General features: G+C 41.3%; 2 protein-coding genes across 4 annotated transcripts in view; one reads left to right on the top strand and one right to left on the bottom strand.

The window, feature by feature from the left end:
• Positions 1-389: 389 nt before the first annotated feature.
• Positions 390-1,217, bottom strand: cldn23.1 (claudin 23.1). Its single transcript, XM_062435101.1, has one exon. It carries the CDS (start codon positions 1,215-1,217, stop codon positions 390-392), a length of 828 nt encoding a protein of 275 aa, XP_062291085.1.
• Positions 1,218-7,839: 6,622 nt separating this feature from the next.
• tnksa (tankyrase, TRF1-interacting ankyrin-related ADP-ribose polymerase a) overlaps positions 7,840-23,547 on the top strand; it is an 81,692-nt gene continuing 65,984 nt past the window's right edge. For all 3 annotated transcript variants that reach the window (XM_062434040.1, XM_062434041.1, XM_062434039.1), the window contains exons 1-4: positions 7,840-8,341; positions 10,237-10,352; positions 11,643-11,751; positions 17,553-17,648. In XM_062434040.1, the coding sequence (XP_062290024.1) occupies positions 7,840-8,341; positions 10,237-10,352; positions 11,643-11,751; positions 17,553-17,648 (823 nt within the window). The remainder of the gene's footprint in view (positions 8,342-10,236; positions 10,353-11,642; positions 11,752-17,552; positions 17,649-23,547) is intronic.

Here is a 23,547-nt window from a genome sequence, read left to right as displayed (position 1 = left end):
CAGAGGCATTTAAAGTGATGCTGCTCCACTTAATGATACGTTTACAGTGATTTCATAATCTTTTTGATCCCTTTGTACCACTGGAATACCCTTGCAATATTCCTTTATGGTCTGTCAACAATGAGTGCATAGTGATTTTAAAGTACGTTATGGTAGTTTTATCTCATATTACTACAATACTTCAGCATATTATAGGCAGTTTACAGTTAAGACTACAGTTCGGATTAGGTTTGTAATTGTATCATTTCATTGTGTCATTACCATTTTTGCATTCTCAGTCTGTATTGCAGATATTCCTCTCCGTCTTCAAGGTGTTTTTTTTTCTTCTCTTCTGTGTTTTTTTGTGCGTCTCCAGATGTGAGGCGTGCTTCTTTTTGGGTCCCATCTTCTCATAGGTCTGCATCATAAGGTCTGCCGCTGTAGGAGGTGTTGACTGACCGGGCTGCTGGGCTCTTGGCTCTGGGGAAGGATACATCATCATCCATGGAGTCCTTGGAGTAGGGGACACTGCTGCTGGCGCTGCTCCGTGCCCGGTTAAGACTTGGTACATCGACGCGTCTTGGTGGGGGCTTCTGGTGGCTGAACCTGCTCCTGACCTCCTCAACCGGTACCTCCCCTCGGTTCTTCCCTCCGCAGCACCGGCAGATCCCGATGAACATGACGAAACCACCAAGGATCTCAAATATCCCACCGATGTAGCCCAGGATGATGCAATAGCCGACGCGCACATCTGCTGCTGGGGTCACCGTGGCAACTTCTGTGAGGATGTGGGTGTACCAGGCGATGGGTATGATGGTCATAACGCCTGAGAGGAAGATCAACAGGCCGCCCAGGCCGGCCACGACCCAGTTAGGCCTGTCTCTCCAGCACCGGACACCCGGGATGGCCACGGCCAGCCCGATTAGAGTCACGATGAGGGAGGCCACCATCAGACCCTGAGCTACCGGGATGATCTCGTTGTCGAAGTAGGTGGTGTCATCCTGGCCGCACACTGTTCTTGTGGTAGTGGTTGCAGCTAAGCAGATGTCCCAGATGCCCTGCTGGACGACCTCATCGGCTGGTCTGTTGGGGACGTTATGGATGGTCCTCCAGTTTGGGGCCACAGTGGAGGTCAGGTCAAGAACCCATCCACAGGGAGCCATGACCAACCCGAAGATAAAGATGCCCGGGGTGCGCATGGACAGCCGTATCCACTCCTGCGCTGATCGATTCGGCATGGTTGCTGCTTTTGTTGTTGTTGATGATGATAATGATGTGTGTGCTCTCGCTGCCAAACTCGGTGTAGTACTTTAGACAGGAGCAACTGAGTTTTGACAGTCCCAACAGCTGGTCTTTTAAAAAAAAAGTTTAACTGAAACCTGACAGTGGGCGGAGCTTTGGTCCTACCTGTCTGCCTCAGTACCCAAATAGGACAGGCGTGTCGCGCAGTGTTTTCAATTCCACCTGCAACACTAGAGACAGGGAGAGGGGAGTTTCGATGAGGCTTTTATCATGCAAATACCTCTGTCTCTGATAAAGAACCAAAAAAGGTCTTTGAAAGGTCCCTGGAACTGGCGAGCCTGTATCCTCAACGTGCTCAGCTTTTTCAAATAGTACAATGACCAGCCTAATTTAACCTACTTATATACAATATTACACTATTGTTAACTCGCACCCAAACAAACACATGTGTCGTTGTTCATTTGATTTGATTGTTGTAATAAAACATTTCAGTCTTAAATAACTTTGGCTAGTCATCTTCAGATGAAATCAAAGTGTGTGCACATAGACTAACACATACCTACTGTATTCAGTGGCATTGTTAGTAAAACACAGCATGTTTTTAAAAGATGATGAGGGGTTTTTTTTAACCGGGGCTGCAATAAAACAAGAATGATACTTATGAAACTGTTTATAATGGAGGATTATTAAACCTTTTATAATTTAAAATATGGTCTATTTACATACTCTTTCATTCAGCTAAGGCAACTAATAGCACTATTACAGATTGAACCAATTTATTAATGTAAAAACAAACAAACAACAACAAAAAAACACTTTTTGATTCCCCAACAAGTAATCAGGCTCAGTAGAGCCTTGGAGTTCATGACGGTTTAGGTTTGAAAACACCACCATGGCTTTGTGGGAACTGTTTACAGTAGGAATGTAGTTCTACTTGAATCATATGACAACTGCTCAGAAACATGTCTGCCTCTTTGTCCTTTCTTCATTGTATTTACATATTGTCAGTTTCTTCTTGTTGCTAATTAATTATTCTCAAACCCCCCAAAATGAACAACTCTCATGACATTACCATGTTCAGATCCTGGGGTGAGCGTGACTCTTGATTGTCAATATTATCAACCACAAAAAGAACCAAACAACCTGTGAACAACTGATGACACACCCAGAAACTACAATGTTAAAGTTCACCATGTCTATTTAAAACATGCTGTTTTCTTACTACGCCACTGACGAGCACAACTCCGCAGAATACTAGAATGTTAAACATTTTCCTTTAAAGCTTTTAAATGTGTAAGATGTAAAATCCTCCATGACTGTGCGATTTCAAATAATCAACTCATGTTCTTGAAGCCACCTGTTTTTTGTTTTTGCTCCAAGCCTTGTTTTTCTCAGGCCAGGTTTGAGCTTTGGCACACAGAGAACAGTTAAAGGAAGTATGAGAGGTATGTCAACCAACCAGACACAACTTTGCATACTCATCTCTTGACACCACAGTTTTGTTTTATCAGCAGCTGTCATGTGTAGCTGTCATGTTTAATAAGCTATCATATCATTTCACTTGAGACCTTAAAAAAATGTTATTATTAGCAGCAATTAACATATTGTGTCTGTTGAAGCACAGAGACTTGATTATAACTAATCAGTTAGGCCTTCTTGGCCTCAAGCAAAGCTAAATCACAACTGCCTATTGTTGAAACAAATGTTCCCAGACTACTGAAGATTCAACATACTCTGAAAATCTCTTACTGTTTTTAAAGTTTCTGAACATAAATAAAAATGTATCTAGGACCTGATCAATCCTTTTAAAATGACAACTCAAGTCTCAGATGTGTTTTTTCCCCCAATATGTCACAATGATGCTGCTTTATATGTTATCTACATCAACTGTTTCATTCATCATGGCATTTGTATTGCAAGTCGGGTCACTATAAATTGCATAACACATTTACAAGGTGCTAATATAATCGGTGGATATGATTCATAAACACAATCGAACAAGCTGTCACGCACATACCGCTGATGCAGTGTAACAGATTCTTTGTGAAGCTGTCATTGTTCAGAACATGGGCTCTCATTATTCACACATATAGGTTGTATGTAAAAGGAGAAGAAGAGACTGATATACTGGACCAAATTAGCTAATTATAAATCAAAACAGAGCAGAACACAATCTATTAATTTATGATAGTTGAGTTTTAATGTGTCTTCAGGGTTTAACTGGTCCATTGTGAAAATAAATACGTACATAGTGACTTAGGATGCTGATCCTGCCTTTGGCTCTCACACAAGGATCAAGGCAATAAAGGTGACCCTCATCAGTCAGTATCTATTGTACAAATAATAATCTGAATGAGAAAATGTTAAATTTAGGAGCATGATGAGAGAGATGCCAGACTATGTTTTGTTTCCCAAAACCTCTGTAGAAAGGCTGCTACAGTTTCTTGCAGATGGTCTACCTCTATCTGGTGTCCAGTTAATGAGATATTCTGTCAGTAAATTGTCTGAAGTCAAGTTTTCCAACACTTTGTATATGATTTTTTCAGTCATTCATTTCAGTGTTGCCTTATCGAAGAAGGTCCTTCAATACAATCACAGCCTTCTGTCTGGAGTCTTCCTCGTGCTTGGGTAGATTTTTATCTGGGTGCTCACGTTTCTCTCTGCAGTTCAAAAACATGGAACTGAGTTCAGTAGAACGACAACGTTAATGCTGTAGGTTTCTGAGTGGTATTTGTAGTATGTAGTTGCTCTAGTTTATTGTTTCCACTCCCTCAGAAAAGTCAGATTTGGGTGTAGCTGAATAGGAACAATTGAGACAGACAAAACCGGTGTGGTAACATGTTAGAGTGAGATAGTTACCAGTCAATCAATGAAACGCACCTTTCTTTAAGCCTTCATCTGGTTAGTAACATACAGTCAGGTCCATAAATATTTGGACAGTGATACAGTTTTTGTAATTTTGGCTCTGTACACCGCCACAGTGGATTTGAAATGAAAAAATCAACATGTGATTGAAATGGGGACTTTCAGCTTTAATTCAAGGGGTTGGACAAAAATATAGTTTAAAAATGTTAGGAATTGCAAGTATTTTTATAGACCACTTACTTCAGGGGCTCAACTAAATGACTGACTGACTAAATAGTCATAAATAAAATGTTCATTTTTAAAACCTTGTCGAGAATCCTTTGCAGGCAATGACTGCCTGAGGTCTTGAAGTCATGAACATCATCAAATGCTCGGTTTCCTTCTTTGTGATGCTTTACCAGGCCTTTACTGCAGTTGTCTTCAGTTGTTGTTTGTGGGTCTCTCGGCCTTAATTTTTGTCTTCAGCAAGTGAAATGCATGCTGGATCGGGTCGAGATCAGGTGATTGACTCGTCCATTGCAGAATATTCCACTTCTTTGCTTTAAGAAACTCCTGGGTTGCCTTTACACTATGTTTTGGGTCATTGTCCATCTGTACTGTGAAGCATGGTCCACCTTTGATGAATTTGGGTGAATCTGAGCAGACAGTATATCACTGTACACCTCAGAATTCATCCGGCTGCTTCTGTCCTGTCACTTCATCAATAAACACTAGTGACTCAATGCCATTAGAAGCCATGAATGCCCAACCATCACACTACCTTCACCATGTTTTACAGATGATGTGGTATGCTTTGGATCATGAGCCGTTCCAAGCCTTGTCCACACTTTTTTCTTCCCATCATTCTGGATGAAGTTGATCAGAGTTACATCGGTCCAAAGAATGCTGTTCCTGAACTGTGCTGGTTTTTTAGATGTTTTTTTGGCAAGTCTAATCTGGCCTTTCTATTCTCAATGTTTATGAATGGTTTTACCTTGAGGTGAACCGTCTGTATTTGCTCTCGTGAGGTCTTCTCTTTATGGTAGACTTGAATAATGATATGTCTACCTCCTGGAGAGTGCTCCTCACTTGGCTAGATATTGTGAAGGAGTTTTTCTTAACCATGGAAAGGATCCTGCAATCATCCACCACTGCTGTCTTCCATGGACATACAGGCCTTTGTGTTACCGAGTTCACCAGTGCTTTTTGTTTTCCTCAGAATGTACCAGACTGTTCATTTGGACACTCCTAATGTTCTTGAGATCTCTCTGATGGAATTTTTGTTGTTTTTGCAGCCTAAGGATGACCTGTTTAACTTGCATTGAGAGCTCTTTTGATTGCATGTTGTAGGTTCACAGGAACAGCTTCCAAATGCAAAGACAACACCTGGAAACAACTCCAGACATTTTACCTTTAATTGATCATGAAATAACAAAGGAATTGCCCACACCTGTCGATGAAACAGCTTTTAAATCAGTTGTCCAATTATTTATGGTCCCCTCAAAAAGAGGGTGGTACATGTTAAAGAGCTGTAATTCCTAAACCCTACTCCTTTGTTGTATCAGTGACTGGTACAGCTCCTGTACTCTGGAGTCATTGCCAATGGTCTCCACTGGAGGGCAGTGTTGTTTTCAGGCAGGCCAACTCCTCAAATCCTGCACAGACCTGTTACACTGGATTGAAATAATCTCTCACATATTAGGTGGCTGTCATTAAATGTCTCAATGCTTCATGCACATTAAACATTTTTGGTGTATTTAAATATGAATTAAATGAAGCTGGATGTCAATTAATCAACCAATTATCGATTAATTTATTGATTAAAAATATAGTAAATGATAATGCAGTACAGTATCAGAAACTGTTCTGTCGTTGCTGTAGTACCTGGTTGCGCCACTAGGTGGAGCCTCTTACACTTTAATAAGGTTGTGTTACAGGTGTGTTTGGTGACCGCCCGTAAGAGCACTAATTGTAAAACAAACACACCTTCCCAACTTTGAAGCATAAAGTTGTAAAAACTCCACAAAGTTACTGTCTGATGTCCACTTTAACTATCTGAAGCGTGCTGACTCTAAACTGGCATCTTGAAGCAGCTACTTGGTTAATGCAGCGCAGCTAAAGTGATGATAGCAACACTCCCCTGCTCTGGGTTTAAATGCATTTTAGTGGTAGCAGTAAATGGACTAGTAAAGTTGGAGCGACAGTATTTGTGCTTCTGTTAAACGGAGCATCTGTCTGCAGCTGGATTAGCTACCGTGGACACACACATCATATAGATCATGCAGATTATTTTATATTAAATTAGACATTAGTTTGTTTTACATATACCGTCACGGGTTACTCACTATTGGAGGAGGTTGCAGCAATTTTGATTAAACGCCAGGCTAATTAAATGTTAGATGTCCGAAACAGTCTGATCTAATTATGTCCTCTAATGAAGCTGGAAGTTGTGCAGCTGTTTACTGTGTTTAATACTTTTTTATGGATTTTATGCCAGGTGTTTAATAGACGGGAGCCCCGTAATTTTAAATGAACTCAACATCTTGTGTTATTTAATTTATCATTCAAGTAACTTGGTGTTTATTTTATCTGCTGTTTGAACTAATTATAGCCTACTCTGATTGTGTGTCATGTCAGTGATTAACATGGTTTTATACTGTCCTGAGAGGGGGACTACAGTCTTTGGTGGAGGTGTGGGAGAGGATGATGCAGCCTAAAGAAAATATTCAGTATTGACAATGCTTCTCATCCCCTGCACACCACATTGAGCTACATCAGAACAACTTCAGCTTGAGACTGAGATCATCAAGGTGCACCAATGGCCATCAAACTATTCTGCAGGAAGGACAGGCGAAACAATAATATCATGTGCAATATAACTTTTTATTACTTTTTCAATATCATTGTCAATATTACTTTTCAATATCATGTGCAGTGTTTTCTATTTCATTTGACTTATTTTACTAAATTTATCTTAGCCTACATTTTTTGTTATTCTCTTTTATTGTTATTTTATCAGGCACTGTGTTATCTAGATGCGCTTTGTTTTTATTCTTATTTTGTAATTTTTTTTTTTTTTTTTAGCAATTTGTGTAACAGAAATTTAAATAAAGTAATATCTTACCTTAAAAAAATTCCATCTTATTTCCTAATTTGTTAATGATTAACCGATAATCGTTATATGACCGACTATCGATTTAAGAAATTGCTTGAAAATTTGTAAGCTAGGGAGATCTGTATAAGACACCTTAAACATTCAGTATGTCATTGTTTGTTGTAAACAAAATAGTGCTTGATTAGTTCAAACTACACAGCATTAAAACAAAAATCCAGATGTAATCTGCAGGAAGACAAATGATACACTAACATGAAATAGGCTAAGATGAAAATTAAAGTTGTAACAAACGGGTGAACACTGATTTTGATTTTTGTTCAAATGTAAAGATCTATTACCCTTCCCCCAAGTACATATTATTTAAATTCGCCCATAATTAAAACATATCTTGTGATTTAAATATTTAGCACATACTGGATGAATATAAATTGAATATATATTTAACTTGTTAAGTAACCACATTTCTTTTTTAGCAGAGTCATTAATCTTCCATAATGGATCTCGGCTCTGTAATGTTATGAATATCCTAACGAAGGTTTGTTTATTCCACACAGTCCAGTTAATGTAATCCCAGTATATCCGAGCGGAAGTTTGACTTTGCTCTGCAGGAAATCGTCAGCAGTGTTTTTGTTGCTAGTGGGGACTGTTGTGTTGTGAAAATGGCGACGCCTCGTCGCTCCTCTCAGCAGCAGCAGCCAAACTCCTTGCTATCCTCTCCACCCCACGGCTCCCTCCGCCCCGGCACCCCGCCCGGCTCCCCGGCAGGACCCACCGACGATGCCACCCCGCTTTCCCACGGAGACAGGATAGATAGCACGGCTGACGGTGAGGCAACCCCGGCCTCTCCCACCACCATATCCCCTGCTCCGGCCCTCAGCAGCAGCAGCAGCAGCAACACTAGCAGCAGCAACACTAGCAGCAGCGCTAGCTCCCCGACCACCACCGAGGGCAGCGGGACCAGCGCAGGCTCTACGCCCGACTCGGGGAGCAGTGACCAGGGCAGCGGTGGCAGCAGCGGTAGTGCAAATGGGGCTTTCAGGGAGTTATTTGAAGCCTGTCGTAACGGGGATGTTTCGAGGGTGAAGAAACTCGTGGATGCGGTGAATGTGAACGCTAAAGACATGGCAGGACGCAAATCTACACCCCTGCATTTTGCAGCAGGTAACCAAAATCACATCACAAATGTATTTTCAGACTGTCTGACTGCAGTTAAGGGGTGCACAAAAACAATCCAAGTAGGAGGGATCAAAAAGTCATAAACAAAGCCTATAAGCAGAACCATTAGCTGTGTCTTTCTCTAAATGATAACAGATTTCAGGGCAGTTATGTGATAAACAGGTATGATTTATCTTGCAGCAACAAAGAAAAACACCCTGCACATGTTCTCATAAACACATCATTCCTGTCTGTTTGGACACCATTTTCCCCTGTGGACCATTTACTATTGCACATTATGATGCAATATTATCACAAATCTTCAGGCCTTTTCTTCTTTGTTGTCAAAAGCAATGCACCATCTCTGTTTATTTGTGCCATTTTCAATGTTTTAAGTGCCATTCAAACAGGATACAGTATAATGATGAAAAGATCAATTACAGGAGGATAACAACATAGAGTAGCTTTACAAAGTTTTGGAAAGTGTTAAGTAAATATGAACTTGTTTGGAAGCAGTTATAGCAAAATTTGACTTATGAGTTATTAATCACACAGATTTCCATCTTAATTTGTTTAAAGTAAGTTTGTAAATGATCAATTCAAGCAAGATATGGGTGAGATTTACCTAAAATAACCTTAAAGGACCAGTGTGTAGGATTTAGTGACATCTACCAGTGAGGCTGTACATTGCAAATAACTCATAACCATCACAAAAAATGCAAAAGGACCTCTCTAGAGCCATTGTGTGTTTTGTACATATAAAGGGCTCATTCTAAGATAATTAAAAGACAATGATTCTTATTTTCAGGTGATTATACACTAATGAAAACATTATGAATATTCAATTTCTGCCAATATTTCTGCCAGTTGTTCCCCTAAATCTTACAAACGGGTCCTTTAAATCAGACAGGAGGGGTGACATATCATGTTTGTGTCTTCACAAGACTCAAACAGTGCTGCTGCACAGTCAGTGGACATTTAGAGTCAATTATATTCTACTTTAAAAATAACTACTTGGCAACCCAAAAACCTGTATGAGACCTATATGTGTTGACCTGAGTTTTCATCGTCCAATGAAATTAGCTGAAATTGCTTCAAAAGGTTTGCAGACATAAATGCAACGAAACAACTAAAGTGGTTTCAGTTTAGACTGATGTTTGAATGTGACACAATATTGTTTTAATTCAAGTCTGTACACTGCTGTACAACAATGCTTTTACCCTGAGCTGTAATATTGTTGTTAAATGAAAGCAATAGAAGTGGAGTGCATTTATTTTTGCCACAAGCATAATTTAGAGAACACTCAATCATCCCAAAAGTAGATCAAGATTCAATGCCGCAATTTCATTTCACTCTTCATTCTTTCATTTTAATCTCTATTACACTTGTTCATTAAGTCAAAGGAGTCCAGGGTTATGAAAAAGTGCTCGTCTTCGCCTGAGCTCCTCAGTTCCAAACCGCTTTTTAATTCTTTCACCAGTGCTGACAAAAAGGATTAGGAAAAAAGAAGCAAAAGAATGTGTACAGCTGTTTTACATCTGAGCTCTTTCAAATCCTCAGAACAAGAACAGAGTCCCACGGCGTGTTTGTAGTAAAGATATAACAAGCTTCACTTGTATCGCACTTTCCTTAACAGCTGCTACCCGTGCCTTACAAAACCACTTAACAAAATGCATATATAGAAAAAGACATTAAAGACAGATTGAAATGAATTATTCCCACAAAATACTAATTGCAGTAATTCATTCCAATATTAATAACTCATGCTTTTATCAACATCTAATGTGTTATGTACCGATTCAAAGTTTCAGGATATCTAAAATCTTCTGCACATCACAGTCAAATGGTTGTAACATCTCTTCTCTCCTCCCTCCCTCTCTCTCTCTCTCCTCTTCTCTCAGGTTTTGGGCGGAAAGACGTGGTGGACCACCTGCTTCAGACAGGCGCCAATGTGCACGCTCGGGATGACGGGGGTCTGATCCCGCTTCACAACGCCTGCTCGTTTGGTCACTCTGAGGTGAGACTTCACACAGTAACATTTTCACACAATTGTATGTTGTTTTTTTTTTTTACCATTTTCTGTGCTCGGGATGGGTGATTTTGCCACTTCTGTGCCCGCAAAGATTCAGACAAAAAACTCAGACAGCAATTTATAACAATTTACATAGTGAGACTGAAGATTGTAGGTGAAGCACATTATTACAATTGAGAAGAGTGAGACTACAGTCAATACTTTAGTATACTTTAAATGATAGCTGGTAATAAAAAGATTGTGAGTACAGCAGTGTTGTGCACAAGAGTTAGTGTGCCAATACATTTTTAGATTGGTCGTGGGACAACATTTAAACAGTGTTGTTATGAGAGCAAAAAATGATGTGTTTAAATAGGCTGTAATCTGTAATGTGCACAGTCATCCTTAAAGATCACACTGACAAAAATCTGAATTTATTAAACTCAGCAGTGTCATTGCTACTTCAATGTTCTTTTCTTACATTCAACTCTGATCAGACAGAGCACTTTTTGTAATTGTTTTTAATGAAGGTGAAGCTTTTTGTTCACTTCTTTTCCGTTGCCAAGCACCTCACGTTTTTCCACTCTGTTTTTGTAAGAGCGTCCTGAGTTGTGTTTTTTTCCATTGTCCAATCAAATTAATTGAGAGGCGGGCCTTCTGTGGTGGTGAAGACAACAAGTTGAGACAACCAACTAGTGGTGGCTGTTGCTGGAGACCTGCACTCTATGTAGCATAGTTACCATAATCTGAACAGAAAACAGCAGGCCTGGAGTGAGTTTACTTCATAGCAAAGTAATGGTTAGGAGCAGGACAGGTGATTCAGTGGTTGCCAAGCAACAATAAAAAAAAAAGCTGCTCTTTTTTTTAAATTGTAGGCTTCAACAAAAGCAGGCAGTGCGGTGTGCCTCACGTTCTGCAACCTGTCTGACTAGGGCCTGAAGGTTTTTTGGATTATCTGTGACAGATGTGCTTGTGCTTTTCTTCTCCTCGCCATTAAACGCAGCGATCAATCTAACGTTTACGGTTTCACACATTTTAGAGGCTTTTAGAGTTTTGTTGTAGAGCACTTTGCAGTCTTGTCAGAAATCCGTCGTACTAATGCAAGTGAATACGGCTGAACCTGAACGTGGTCGACTTGCTTTCAGGTTTTCGCTCAAAGTGGAGATTTGCACGTTTTTACCAAAAGTGTAATTGCTCAATTAAGGTTTACAAGCTTGAGTAGAGGTGCAAAAAGCAACCGATGTGATGTATTTTAAATAAAGAATAAATGCAGATATCCTTTATGTTTGTCGTCAGGTGGTGTCCTTGCTGCTGTGTCAGGGGGCCGACCCTAATGCTCGAGACAACTGGAACTACACACCGCTACACGAGGCTGCCATCAAGGGCAAGATAGATGTCTGTATAGGTAAGCACACAAGTAAACCTGGGTGTATGTTTAACATTTAATTGTTCCTTTTGGCACAGTAAAAGTCAGTTCCTCCACCGCTAATTGTGTTTTATCATTTGCGATGATAATGCTGTGGCAAATTTTAAAAGTTATTACATTTTATATTGGGCTTGAAGGCAACTGTGTGTGTGTGTGTGTGTGTCTGTGTGTGTGTTTGTGTGTGTGCCTTTGTTTTAAATGCCTCCTTCCCTGTCTCGCTTCTGAAGTCACAACCTGGAGTTTGCTATAATCACACAGTCATTTTCAGAAACTATAATAAGCTACCAGCAGACTGTGAGCTATTATTTTCCATTAAGTATAAAGAAGCAAATAACCTGTAAATTACAATTTCTGTACTACTGCTTATTCTTAAGCTTACACGGGGGAGAAAATAGCATTGATTTCTTCCTCTTACACAATACATGAGCTCCCACCAGTCCAATTTTAATTTATTTATAATATATTTGAAGTAAAACAAACAACACAGTATCAGTTCCAGAAAGGGCAGCAGCAGCAGGATCTTTAAAGGTGAGCAAAGAAATAAAAAGGCGGCGTCACTGATCCCCGAGGAAAATCATAAGAAATCTGTCTGAGCACTAGGTTGTAGAATCATCTTTATGATCTTAATGGAAAAGCGTTGCTCAAACATGAGTCGTAATAAAAATGACTGCAATGATAGTCGGCGTCACCTTGCTGCCAGCGTTCAGACTGGAGAGCGGAGAGCAACAAGGAGGAAAATTGCACCAGTCATTTTTATTTCTACTGTAACTGCTGCAGAGTTTGTCGACTGCATAGCAGCAGAAGGCTTTGCAGAGCTCTGATGATCCCTGAGCACAACATTTATCCTGTTATTGATGTTTCAGAAAATTATGAAAAACACCCAAATCGACGTGGAAGAACTTTGTTGTTGCTAATTGCAAGATGTGCATAAATTGACTTCGACTCCATCCGTTCCTGCTCGCTGCTGATTTTGAATCTGAGCAGCACGTAGTATCGCAAGCTGAAAAAAGAACACTTCAGTAATTAGACACAACAAATAGTGTAACCTCTTAATGCCTTGTGATACTAGGCTTTGGAGGGAGCAGGTCACATATAGGATAATGCGGTTTCTGACACGGTTCATCGAAATACACTTAGCCACACTTAGTTTAGTCATATTCTAAACAAAGTTTTGGTGGCTTTTGGGACTGATGTCATCGAAAAACACAGACAGTTAAAACGACTACTGCTCTGATTGGCTCTGTGTGGCTGTGAGTGCTGTCATGTCGGCACAGCTTCTCCTTCCAGAAAATATTGTCTGACAACATTCTGTGAAGCAGGAGGATGATAAATACTTTATTTACTACTGCTTCACGTTTTCAGGTCAACTTACCAAATTGTGGGATAATTTGAAAAGCTGGCACCTTCCTGCCTTCATCCTCAACTCACACATTTCACACAAGGACAAATATAATACAAATTTCCACTTATCATTATCCTCAAATTCTGGATTTGAGCACGCTTGACTGCAGCAACATGGTGATGTTTTTTCTGTATTACCAAACTACACAAATATGTAATGCTGACTTAATGTCCACCTTGAGCTCAGGTGACTTCCATGCGTGCAAGTTAATTTTCACGGTGCACTGAAATGATCCGAAATCACTGGTCGCATGGGATGTTGGAAAAGGCTCAAAGCTTAAAGTATGATGTGGAAAATGGTCTGTAATAAAGATGAATAAGAATGACTTGCAGATAAATGGTTCAAATGCAATGCAAAAAATATTATGAGTAAATAAAAGCAAAAAAAAATGTTTCTTTTTTAAGTAACTACTTCGAACCAGCTCCTCACAAATCAGATGATGTATCACAGGTTTTTTTTAGAATTATTTTGCTTCACCAGGCAGTTGACATAATGATTTGCTTTTAGTGCTGAAAAATCATTACTCAGCTAGTCAGTAGGTGTAGGTGTGCAGATCCATTCTGTTAAGCTTTTTAACAGTGACCTGACAATGTCAGTGCCTGAGCATTTTGGATAAGGCTGAAGCACTCAGATGGACGTCCACAATAACAGACATGTTTTTTTTTCCCCAGACAGTATTAACGGTTTCATAACAGTATAAAGTTTGTTATGTGTTGTCTGGATCAGAGAGAGAAAGCTGACTTTGTTGCATGTTTTTTTTGGTCTTTGGTTTGCGATCTCTACTGCACAGACACAAGCAAACCATGCCATGTAAACAAAGTCACATGACCTACAGTGGCCTCTGTTTATTGGACAGAGTTTTGGTGGCCTGTCATCCTGCCAGGTTGGAGATTTGGCAGCAGAATGAGAGTCAAATCAACTCTGATTCGAGTAAGTGCGACGTAAGCTGAGCATACGATGGTCTGAGTGTCCTCTACGCTGCTGTTCAGATAACTTGAGTAAGAAATTAATCTGTCATTAACAGACCAGCATCTCTTCAAGCTCAAAGTCTGGAGAAAATCTCAACAAACTTGGGGATAAGAAGATCTTGGAAATCCTAAAGCAGCCACGCGATTGGCTCAGAGTCTGATGAAGATTTGTTCTTGAGTTTCTCCAGTAAGGTTGATGAGATGGAGAGCTGGTGATGTGAAGTTGGTATAATAAGTAGAGACACTAAGTAACAATAAGTAGAGGCTTTCTTCTGCTCAGCTTTCCAAGCACTATTTTAATAAGAGCTAAATAAATAAACTTTAGTAATGTCACTTTATACCCTCAAATCCATACTTGGTTGTTTTGAATTGCAAGATGCCCTTTAAACAGCTTTTAAATGGACATAACTCGTTAAAATGCATAGGAAGAGGGTTGCATTGGTTGAAACCAGCTCTATATGCATCCAGTTATGGTTGCAAGTAACAATTATTTTTCACAGCATGACACTCAGTGCAAACATCCTTTCAGTTTCATGCATTTATCTGTCGCCACAAGATTTGCGACAGTGTTGTTTTTCTCTCAGTTTGAGACAGTATGGGAATAGGAGTGGCTTTTTTCTGTGACGTGAAGTGAAGGTTTGACTTTTGCCCAGTCGCTGCCTGAAGCTGTTTAAATGGTAATGTGTGCCGTGCAAAATTCCAACCTAAAAATATCAGAATGTAAATTTAGGCCAGCTAAAAAGCCATATGCATTTTTTTTCTCTAAAGTCTCAAATTATTTGAACCGTTCACGTTCGTTGTGTCTCATTATCGGCTTGTCACTCACCTGTAAAGCACTTCGAGTTGCGCTAATTATACGAAAAAGTGCTACGCAAATAAAGTTCCAAGGTTTTTACAGTGAAGCCTCTGAGTTTATCACAGTTTTGTACACACCAGTTAGTCATAAGATCACTGTTGCAAATCTGACATTGTCCTGAAAACTAATCCTGTCCATAAAGGGATTTAGGTTGCTCAGAGAGGGCTTTTACAGGTATTACAGGCAAGCCGCTCCCGTTAGAGGCGAAACTGAAAAAACAAAGTGATTAGTTGATGGTTGCAACTGACTCAGAAACATTTGTACAGACTGGACTGCTGGATTTATGAGCTATTAATATCTGTCTATATGCACCAATTTGTGTATCAGACTGTCATTTCTCTGTGTGTGTCTCAGCGTGGCGAGTGGGTGACTAAGATCTGCGTCAGTGACGAAGCAGAGGCGCACGCACACATGCATGCATGTACGCACACGCACATACGCACACGCGAGCCAGGCTATCTCCTCTTCTCCTCTGCTGGGTTTGAACAGACTGGTTTGAAGTGTACACAAGTCAAAAGGGCATGTGCACCGGGAGCTGCTCAGCAATCACAACAGTGGGAAGTGAGATGGAGAGGAGAGCAGTGAGCGTATTGACATTAGAGGGTGAAAAAGGGCTAATTTACCACAAAAAAAAAAGAAAATAACTGAGGAAAGGCAGAGTTTGTTATTCAGCTCATACCTGGCCGGTAGTCACATGACTCCTCTCTTGTCTTCTCCTCTTCCCTCTCCTCTCTTGTCCTCCTCTACTCTCTTCCTCTTTCTCCTCTTCTCTCGCTCCTCTCCTCTTTTCTTTTCTCTTCTCTTGTCCTCCTCTCCTCTCTTCTCCCCTGCCTTCCTACTCTCCTCTTTCCTCTCTTCTCTCTCTCCTCTTTTCTCCCCTCCCTTCCTCTCCTCTCCTCTCTTCTCCTTTCATGTCCTCCTCTCTTCTCCTCTCCTCTTCTTCCCTCTCTTCCTCTCACTCCTTTTCTCTCTCTCCTCTCCTATCCTCTCCTCTCCCCTTCCACCTCCCCTCTCTTCTCCTCTTCTCTTCTTCCCTCTCTTCCCGTCTTCTTTTCTCTCTCTCCTCTTCTATTTTCTTCCATCCTCTCCTCTCCCCCTCTCTTCTCCTCTCATATCCTCCTCTCCTCCCCTCTCATCCACTCTCCTCTCCTATCCCCTCCCACCTCCCCTCTCTTTTCCTCTCCTCTTCTTCCCTCTCTTACTCTCTCGCCTTTTCTCTCTCTCCTCTCCTATCTTCTCCCTTCCCTACCTCTCCTCTCCTCTCTCTCCTTCCCCCTCTTCTCCTCCTGTCCTCCCCTCTCCTTTCCTCTCTTGTCCTCCTCTCCTCTCTTCTGTCCTATTCGCTTCTCTCTCTCCACCTCCCCTCTCCTGTCCTCTCCTCCTCCCCTCCCTTACTCTCCTCTCCTATTCTTCCCTCTTCCGCTGTTGCCTTTTCTCTCTCTCCTCTCCTATCTTCTCCCTCCCCATTCCTCTCCTCTCCCCTCTTCTCATCCCCCCTCCTTTCCTCTCTTGTTCTCATCTCTTCTCTCCTATTCTCTTCTCTCTCCTCCTCCTCTCCTGTCCTCTCCTACTCTCCTCTCCTCTGTTTTTACTACTTCCAGCTCTCTGTCTCTCTTTCACACAGACCAACACTCTTGTTTTGTTTTGCACTCTCTCTCTCTCTCTCTCTCTCTCTCTCTCTCTCTCTCTCTCTCTCTCTCTCTCTCTCTCTCTCTCTCCATCCCTCTCTCTCTCTCCCCTCTTTTTGTCCTCTACCTCTCCCATCCTCTCTGACTCTCTATCCCACCCCCTGCCCCTCCATCCCATCTTTCCCCCCTCCTCTCCTCTCCTCTCCTCTCCTCTCCTCTCCTCTCCTCTCCTCTCCTCCCCTCTCCTCTCTCATCTTGCTCTCCGCTGCATCGCTCAGTCAGTCGGAGAGGCGAGAGTCTCTCCACTCACACTGCCCGCCTGGCTCTTTGCTGCTGCTGCTACCTTCGCTGTCTCTCTCCTCCTCACTTATTTTTATTCATCTACTTGGCTTAAAGCGTGCTCTCCCCCCTGCCCCTCTTCCCCTCATTAATGGAAGTGTAATGTGTTTTGTAGCCGGTCACGTAGCCGCTTCGTTAGGTCCGCTGTTTCTCTGGCGGTGTGGTGTAGCGTAGCTTTCGCTGCTCTTGTTGTGGCATGTCTGTTTACATCAGCAGCATGGCTCGAAGGGCAGGGGCAGCCAGGGGCAGCCGGGGGAGCAACGCTAGCAACAGAGGAGGAGCAGCTGGAGGAGGAGGAGGAGAGAAATGTGAAACAGGAGGGCTCGCAGAAGGACTGCCAGGAGACACAGCCAGAGGAGGAGTATCAGGGGGGATAACAGAGGAGCAAGGTGGAAGTCCAGGAAGAGCAGTTGTTGGAGCGGGATGTGGTTTAGCGACAGCGGCAGCAGCAGCAGGAGCAGCAACGGCAACAACAACAGCAGCAGGAGGAGGAGGAGGAGGAGGACTGGGAGGAGGTGTGTGTCGGGGAGTTTGCATGTCAGTCCAGGAGCTCAGCTACTGTCTGTGTCTGCCCTGTTGTTGTACAGTGTTACTGCAGCATGGAGCCGACCCCAACATCCGCAACACCGACGGCAAGTCTGCCCTGGACCTGGCTGAACCCTCCGCCAAGGCCGTGCTCACAGGTCAGTGCTGCTCCCCCGTCCGCCTTTATATGTGTCTTATTGTCTGCTGCAGATTGTGTTTTTTCCTCCTCTTTTAGTTTCTCGCTTGCTCTTTTTTTCCCCCCGAAGGATTATTGTTAACATTTTGTCCACAACTTTACCCAACATTCAGCATGCTTAGTTTCTTTCCTTTAAATCCTCATTCCTTCTTTTAGTCCAAGGCTGCAGGCAGTATCACCTTGTTTTTCTGTCCATTTATCACTCACCCTGTCATCACTACCCTCGCTATTCAGTCTTTTCATCCAAGGCTGTACACATGTTCCGCTCTCTGCTTTTCTCCAAGGCTGTAATCAGCGATCAGAAGTGTTTGTGTCTCTGCTTTCTTTTTTTTCTTTTTCTTCCTCTTCCTTTGACTCCTTTTGTGACTGAGGCTGCACTCATTGATCAGACGCTCAATAAACTCACTTTACGTGTTGGTTTTTGGTTTGCTTGCCTTTTTTGTACTCCTTATCTGTATCCTTCCTTCCTTCCTATCATCTTTCTTTATCTTCCTTTTTTCTTTCTTTCTTTGTCTCGTCTTGTTGGAAAAAACAGAGGAATAACAAAAGAATGCCACAGGAAAACCATATCTACCAGTATTTTTTTTAATGCAGCACAATGCTGCAAATGTAAATAAATGCAGTTTGAGACTTTAAGAACCCCACACATCCCACCCCACCTGTTGGCATCATGGGGATCCATCATCATCATCATCTTCATCAATGTCCAACTTTGGTTTAATGATATGGGACATTGAAGGCCAGTACTGATAGTTTCTGATTGAAAGATAACAATTACATGCTACCTTTTCCTTAAATATTTGTCCATATATTCAGTGTTGCCTTATAATAATACTATAAATAAGTAGAGAAGGCCTTTACACCCTGACAAGCAAAAAATACCTCATTGGAGAGCTTTTAATGACCACCATGGGACACTAAAGCTTTGTAGTGAAACTCGGACTAATTACTGGTTCCTTCATTGTTACGAGCTCTTAAAGGCAGAGACTGGTAACACCTATACAGTGTTAGAGGAACTACTGGGTATGGTTCCAGCTTTTAAATGAGGAACTAATTAAAAATATGTCTTTTAAATAAATTCTAATTTTTTTTGTAATACCCTCTTCATTAGGCAGCTTCATTTACAGGCACAGAAAAAAAGATGTCTTGCATGTTTTCCAGCCTGTTTTTCCAAATCTTACGCTTTAGTTTGACATCTTTCATCTCTGCAAATGAGCTCATCTTCACACTTTTAATGAACTTCTTGGCTCCATATTGCATGTGTATTTTTTTCATATATGTTTGCCAAGTTGTGAGTCCTCGTGTTGCGTTTTTTTCTTCAGCTGCGGAGAGGCTAAAAGTCTTGGTTTCTCATATTGAACTAAATGAGTTTCTTTTTTCAGGAGGGGACCAATACCGAGAGCATTAAATTTAAATTCTCCCTTTCTGCGCTCACTGTCGCTCACATGCTCTCTCTGGGTATCGTCGAAGGCTCGAAATCAGTTTTCGCAGCACCACTTCTGTGTTTACACTGGGTTACATCATCAATTCTCCTCTTCGGTAAATGAGATAAACCTCAAGATACCACAGAAAAGGGGATTTCGCCGTCGCCCCGTAAGAGATTATTGTCCTTGCCAACTAGAATTGAAATGAGGTTGTTCTGGGCCAGAATTTTTGAACATGGCACATATGTTCCAGTTAGCCCCTTCACCCCTTCTCAGTGTTTTCCATGTTATAATTTTTACAACAGAGCTGTCATGGAAATGTATTTTATCAGCAGTGCAACTGGAAGATTTAGCAGAGGAGTGGTAGTAATTTCGTCCTGAGTCTATGTGTGATAAAACATGACCCCAAACATGGCACATTTAATAGTGTGAACAACAACCTGACTGAGAGAGTTTGCGAATTTGTTTATTGACATCTCACACTGGCAGGGGTCACATAATTATCACCAAGGGAAATTAGAAGTGTAGTTTACCACATCTAAAGACAGTGCAGTGACAGAGAATCAAAGATGGTTAAAATTTGAGGATTTCAACGACATTTCTTTAGCACTGAAAGGAAGCTTTGAGCAGAAGCCGTTCAGCAACAGATCCAGCCTTGTGATAATTAAGACTAATCACTCACCCTATCGCACCCCTTAATGTGTTTATTTTATTAGATATTGACAATCCGAGGCATCAACTCAGCACATAATGCAGATCCAAATCTCATTTTAGCACTTTCTTTGTCGTCGTCTTTTTTTTTTTTTTAACCTGCGAACACCGACTGAGATGAGTTTTAGTGTGCAGCAGCTGCTGTCACGCGTCACATTCATCTATGAGACAGGGTTATTCCCGGCTTAGAGCGAGGCAAAGGTCGTACCTTATCGGTGACCCGCTGAACCTTGATTTATTTTTAGCTGAAAATACATTTTATCTAGATATATGAGGCCCCATCTGCCTGCTCTATGAATCTTAAACCTTGATAATGGGGTAAAAAAAGGGGGAATTTGGTTTTTAATTTACATAAAATAGGCGCTGTAGTGTAAAGCCGGATTTCCACCGGGTCCGTCAGCGGCACGTTATGGCTGCGCCACAGTTTAGCTCCGTCCTCTGCCCAGCGTCAACTCACACCGGGAACGTTACAGCAGCGGAGCGGTGCCTTGCAAGCCAGCAGTATTCGCGCGAGTACGCGAGATCCCGCGAACTGGGTGTATAAAGTCAACAACAAAAAACAACAGGTTACTTTGCTTCTCGGACCAATTCTCCGAGACCCTCTGATCGATTGACTGCTTACCTGGGGCCACCGGTTATGACGTAATGTGGATGTGAGGTTGTGATCTGCGCATTGTGTTTTATTTTGAAAGGGGACTGAAGTTTTATTATGCCGATTCTGTGTCTGACTTCCTGTCTGGTGCAATCTGCTCTGTTGAGCTTGTCGCGAGTTAGAAACGTGTCCGTGAAAAATAGAAATGCTGCGGATTGATAGCACTGCTGGGACGTTGCTGGGATGTTGCTGACACGCTCCCTGTGGAAATACTCTCATTGATTATAGTGGTACCTATCAGCTCCAGTGACCGCGGCGCAGCTGTAACGTGCCGCTGACGGACCCAGTGTAAATTGGGCTTTAGGCTTGTCTTCAACGCCGACAGTTTACCTTGTCATAGCAGGGAAAGCACAGGTGTAATTAATAACAGTAATGATGTCCCACTGAGGTGATTCATGAAGCCATCGAGCCAACATGCACAATACACCTAACTAGAAAGCAGCCTTAATTAAGGTTATTAATGACACCTGTGCTTCTGCTGCTATGACGTGTCAAGATGTCGGCTGTAATAAAGGTGTATTAGAAAGTAGCCAAATACTGACCAATAAAAAAAAAATACAGGCCACGTCATGGCTTCCATAAATTAGATTTTACAGCATAGTGCTTAAAATATACAATATGACTGAATAGTCAATAATCTCCTTAAGTCTAGTTTCAAATGGATGTGTGAATGTTAACAAGACGGACATTTACAAGGACAGCAGACTTATCTTCTTATTTCCAACATGCGCTGTTTTTTGCAGGCATCCAGTGACGCATTCAGGTAAAAATCTGCAGTTAACAGAGAAATTAGTTGATCCATAACAGCGGTACTTTGGCACCCCTCTTTGTTTTTTGCCCTTTCCTCCTACATTTGATTGTTTTGTATTGCGTCTGTGGTTCAGATCTGACAAATTTACTGCCTCTTGTTAGAAACATGAATTATGCTCTTATTGGCGAGCGCTAATTAGCTAAACTATCGCCCTGTTGCGTTGTCTTTTGACCTCGTGCCACCCTGGAGTGATTCCACTGTTGTTATTACTGTTGGCAGCGATGCATTTAATGCAATGCTCTTAAAGCTTTTATTATTGACGGCATGGTCAGGTTTTGGTGAAAGCAGCAGAGAATATTTAAAGAAGGCCTTTAAATTCTCTCTCTTAGAAAAACCCTTCAAGAGTGTGAATGTGAGCATGCATAATTATGTGTTGGTATATTTGTAGCCTCTATATATTCTTCCACAGTGACACCCTGCACGAGCCGTTTCCTCTCTGTCCTATATGGTCTGTGTCTACGATTTAGAGGTTCTGCTCCATTCTTCATCTCTGCCGCAGGCACAGCTTTCAGATTCAGTCTGTGGTGATGGAAGTTTATATTGACCCATAAATTAGCTCTACTGCTCTGCCACATCCAAGAAACTGCTCTCAGAAATGATAGACTCCGTTCCTTGCTAGCCAGAGATGAGGAAAGGAAAGACAGAGAAAATTAGTTTTTTTTTTTTTAATAAACCAGCTTCGAACACTTTAACGCTTTATTGCCTTTTCTAAAAGCAAAGAAAGGAACAGGAATCTGTAAATTCAGCTTGTTTTAGGGTTTTGTTTTCTTCCAGTTATCATTTTTACAGCATGTTTTTCTTGATCAGGGTGAACGTGCCAGTGTGGTGTTGACTGTCAGGTCTTAACTCATTATTCAGTCGCTCCCCAGAAATGCCTTTTTACACACATACACATACACACACACACACAACCAGGGAATTGCTGCTCCAGTCTATTGCTAACCAGACACACAGCAATACACACCCCTCCAGGGGGGCAGGCTTGCATGCACAACTGTACTTCCCAAGCAGATGACAAAAACCTGGGTGGTGTTCTTCTTAGCATTGTTTGCACAAGTACATTGAGCTAATAAGGGCACATGATAAAGCATTATTGGTTGGGCGTGCTTTCAGACAGATTATGTTTTAACATGGACAGGCTTTGTCTTTTATAGCTTATCCAAATAGGTGCGTGTTGCCAGGCACAATTTGCTGTTGCAATATCACAATCAAATATGGTAGAAATGTAAATTGTTCAAAGCCTAAAAATAACAATAAAAAAAACTCTGGAGGTTAAACTCTTCATTATTCTTGTCTGCTTTTGGAGCGTTAAAGCCTAGAGAGTAGCAAGTTAATTATATTGTTCCTTATCAGGTTACAAAGGAGGGCATGCACAGATTTGCCATCAGATTAGCCACCTAATCATCCAACAATCACTAAATGGTCAGTGGCTCCTAGAGCTAAATTCAGACGGTCTGCGGTACACAGCTTTTATCAGATGTTGGAGTGAAGCTGGTATGTAAGGTCAGATATATAGTCCTGCATTAGTGTGGAGCAGGTTTAAAAGAGTCTTATTAGTCTTCTCTTTTTGGGTACACATTGGTATGTTTTTGTTATCAAGCAATCATTTTCCACAAATCACCCAGAGGTACAGCTCTCCATCACAATATAAATGAGAGAATATAAACTTTCATCAACATTTAGTGTTTGGGTCTACAAATGTATTCCATTAAAACTAATATGCAGCAGACTGAAATTCACTTTCTCTTCAATTCTACCATCAGCATTTACTCTCATAAACACACCAATGTTATGTAACCACAAATGTAAAAGAATGAATATACTTTGCCTACCTGTGAACAGACAGCTGTGTAAGAGATACGTAGTTCAAAATTATAATTGGACTCCTGCACACTGTCAACACTTACGGAGAATTTAGTACATTGATACGTTTCGATCAAACGACCTGAAAACTCAACGTTTGAACGATCCCTCCTTGCACTGCGCCTCAATACAATTTGGAAAAAAGATACATATGACCTGCCATCAACAATCTTTACACTGAGTCACATTTTTTATTATTTTTATTTGATGGGAACTTTCATATCTGCCAACCCAACTGATTTCAATCTTCTCTCGAAAGCTTGTTCGGAAATCTTAATTTGCTGCTCTTCACCTGAACGCTTCACATACATTTATACCAAGTTTGAATTTAGGTTAAGCCAAGCTAAGTTAAGCTAACCATTACAATTCATTACAAGCAAATATCCAATGGTTACACAGG

The sequence above is a fragment of the Scomber scombrus genome, chromosome 15 (genome assembly GCF_963691925.1).
Source record: "Scomber scombrus chromosome 15, fScoSco1.1, whole genome shotgun sequence".
Classification (NCBI taxonomy): domain Eukaryota; kingdom Metazoa; phylum Chordata; class Actinopteri; order Scombriformes; family Scombridae; genus Scomber; species Scomber scombrus.
Note: the sequence above shows the minus strand (reverse complement) of the source record. Positions and strands in the feature narration are given on the sequence as shown.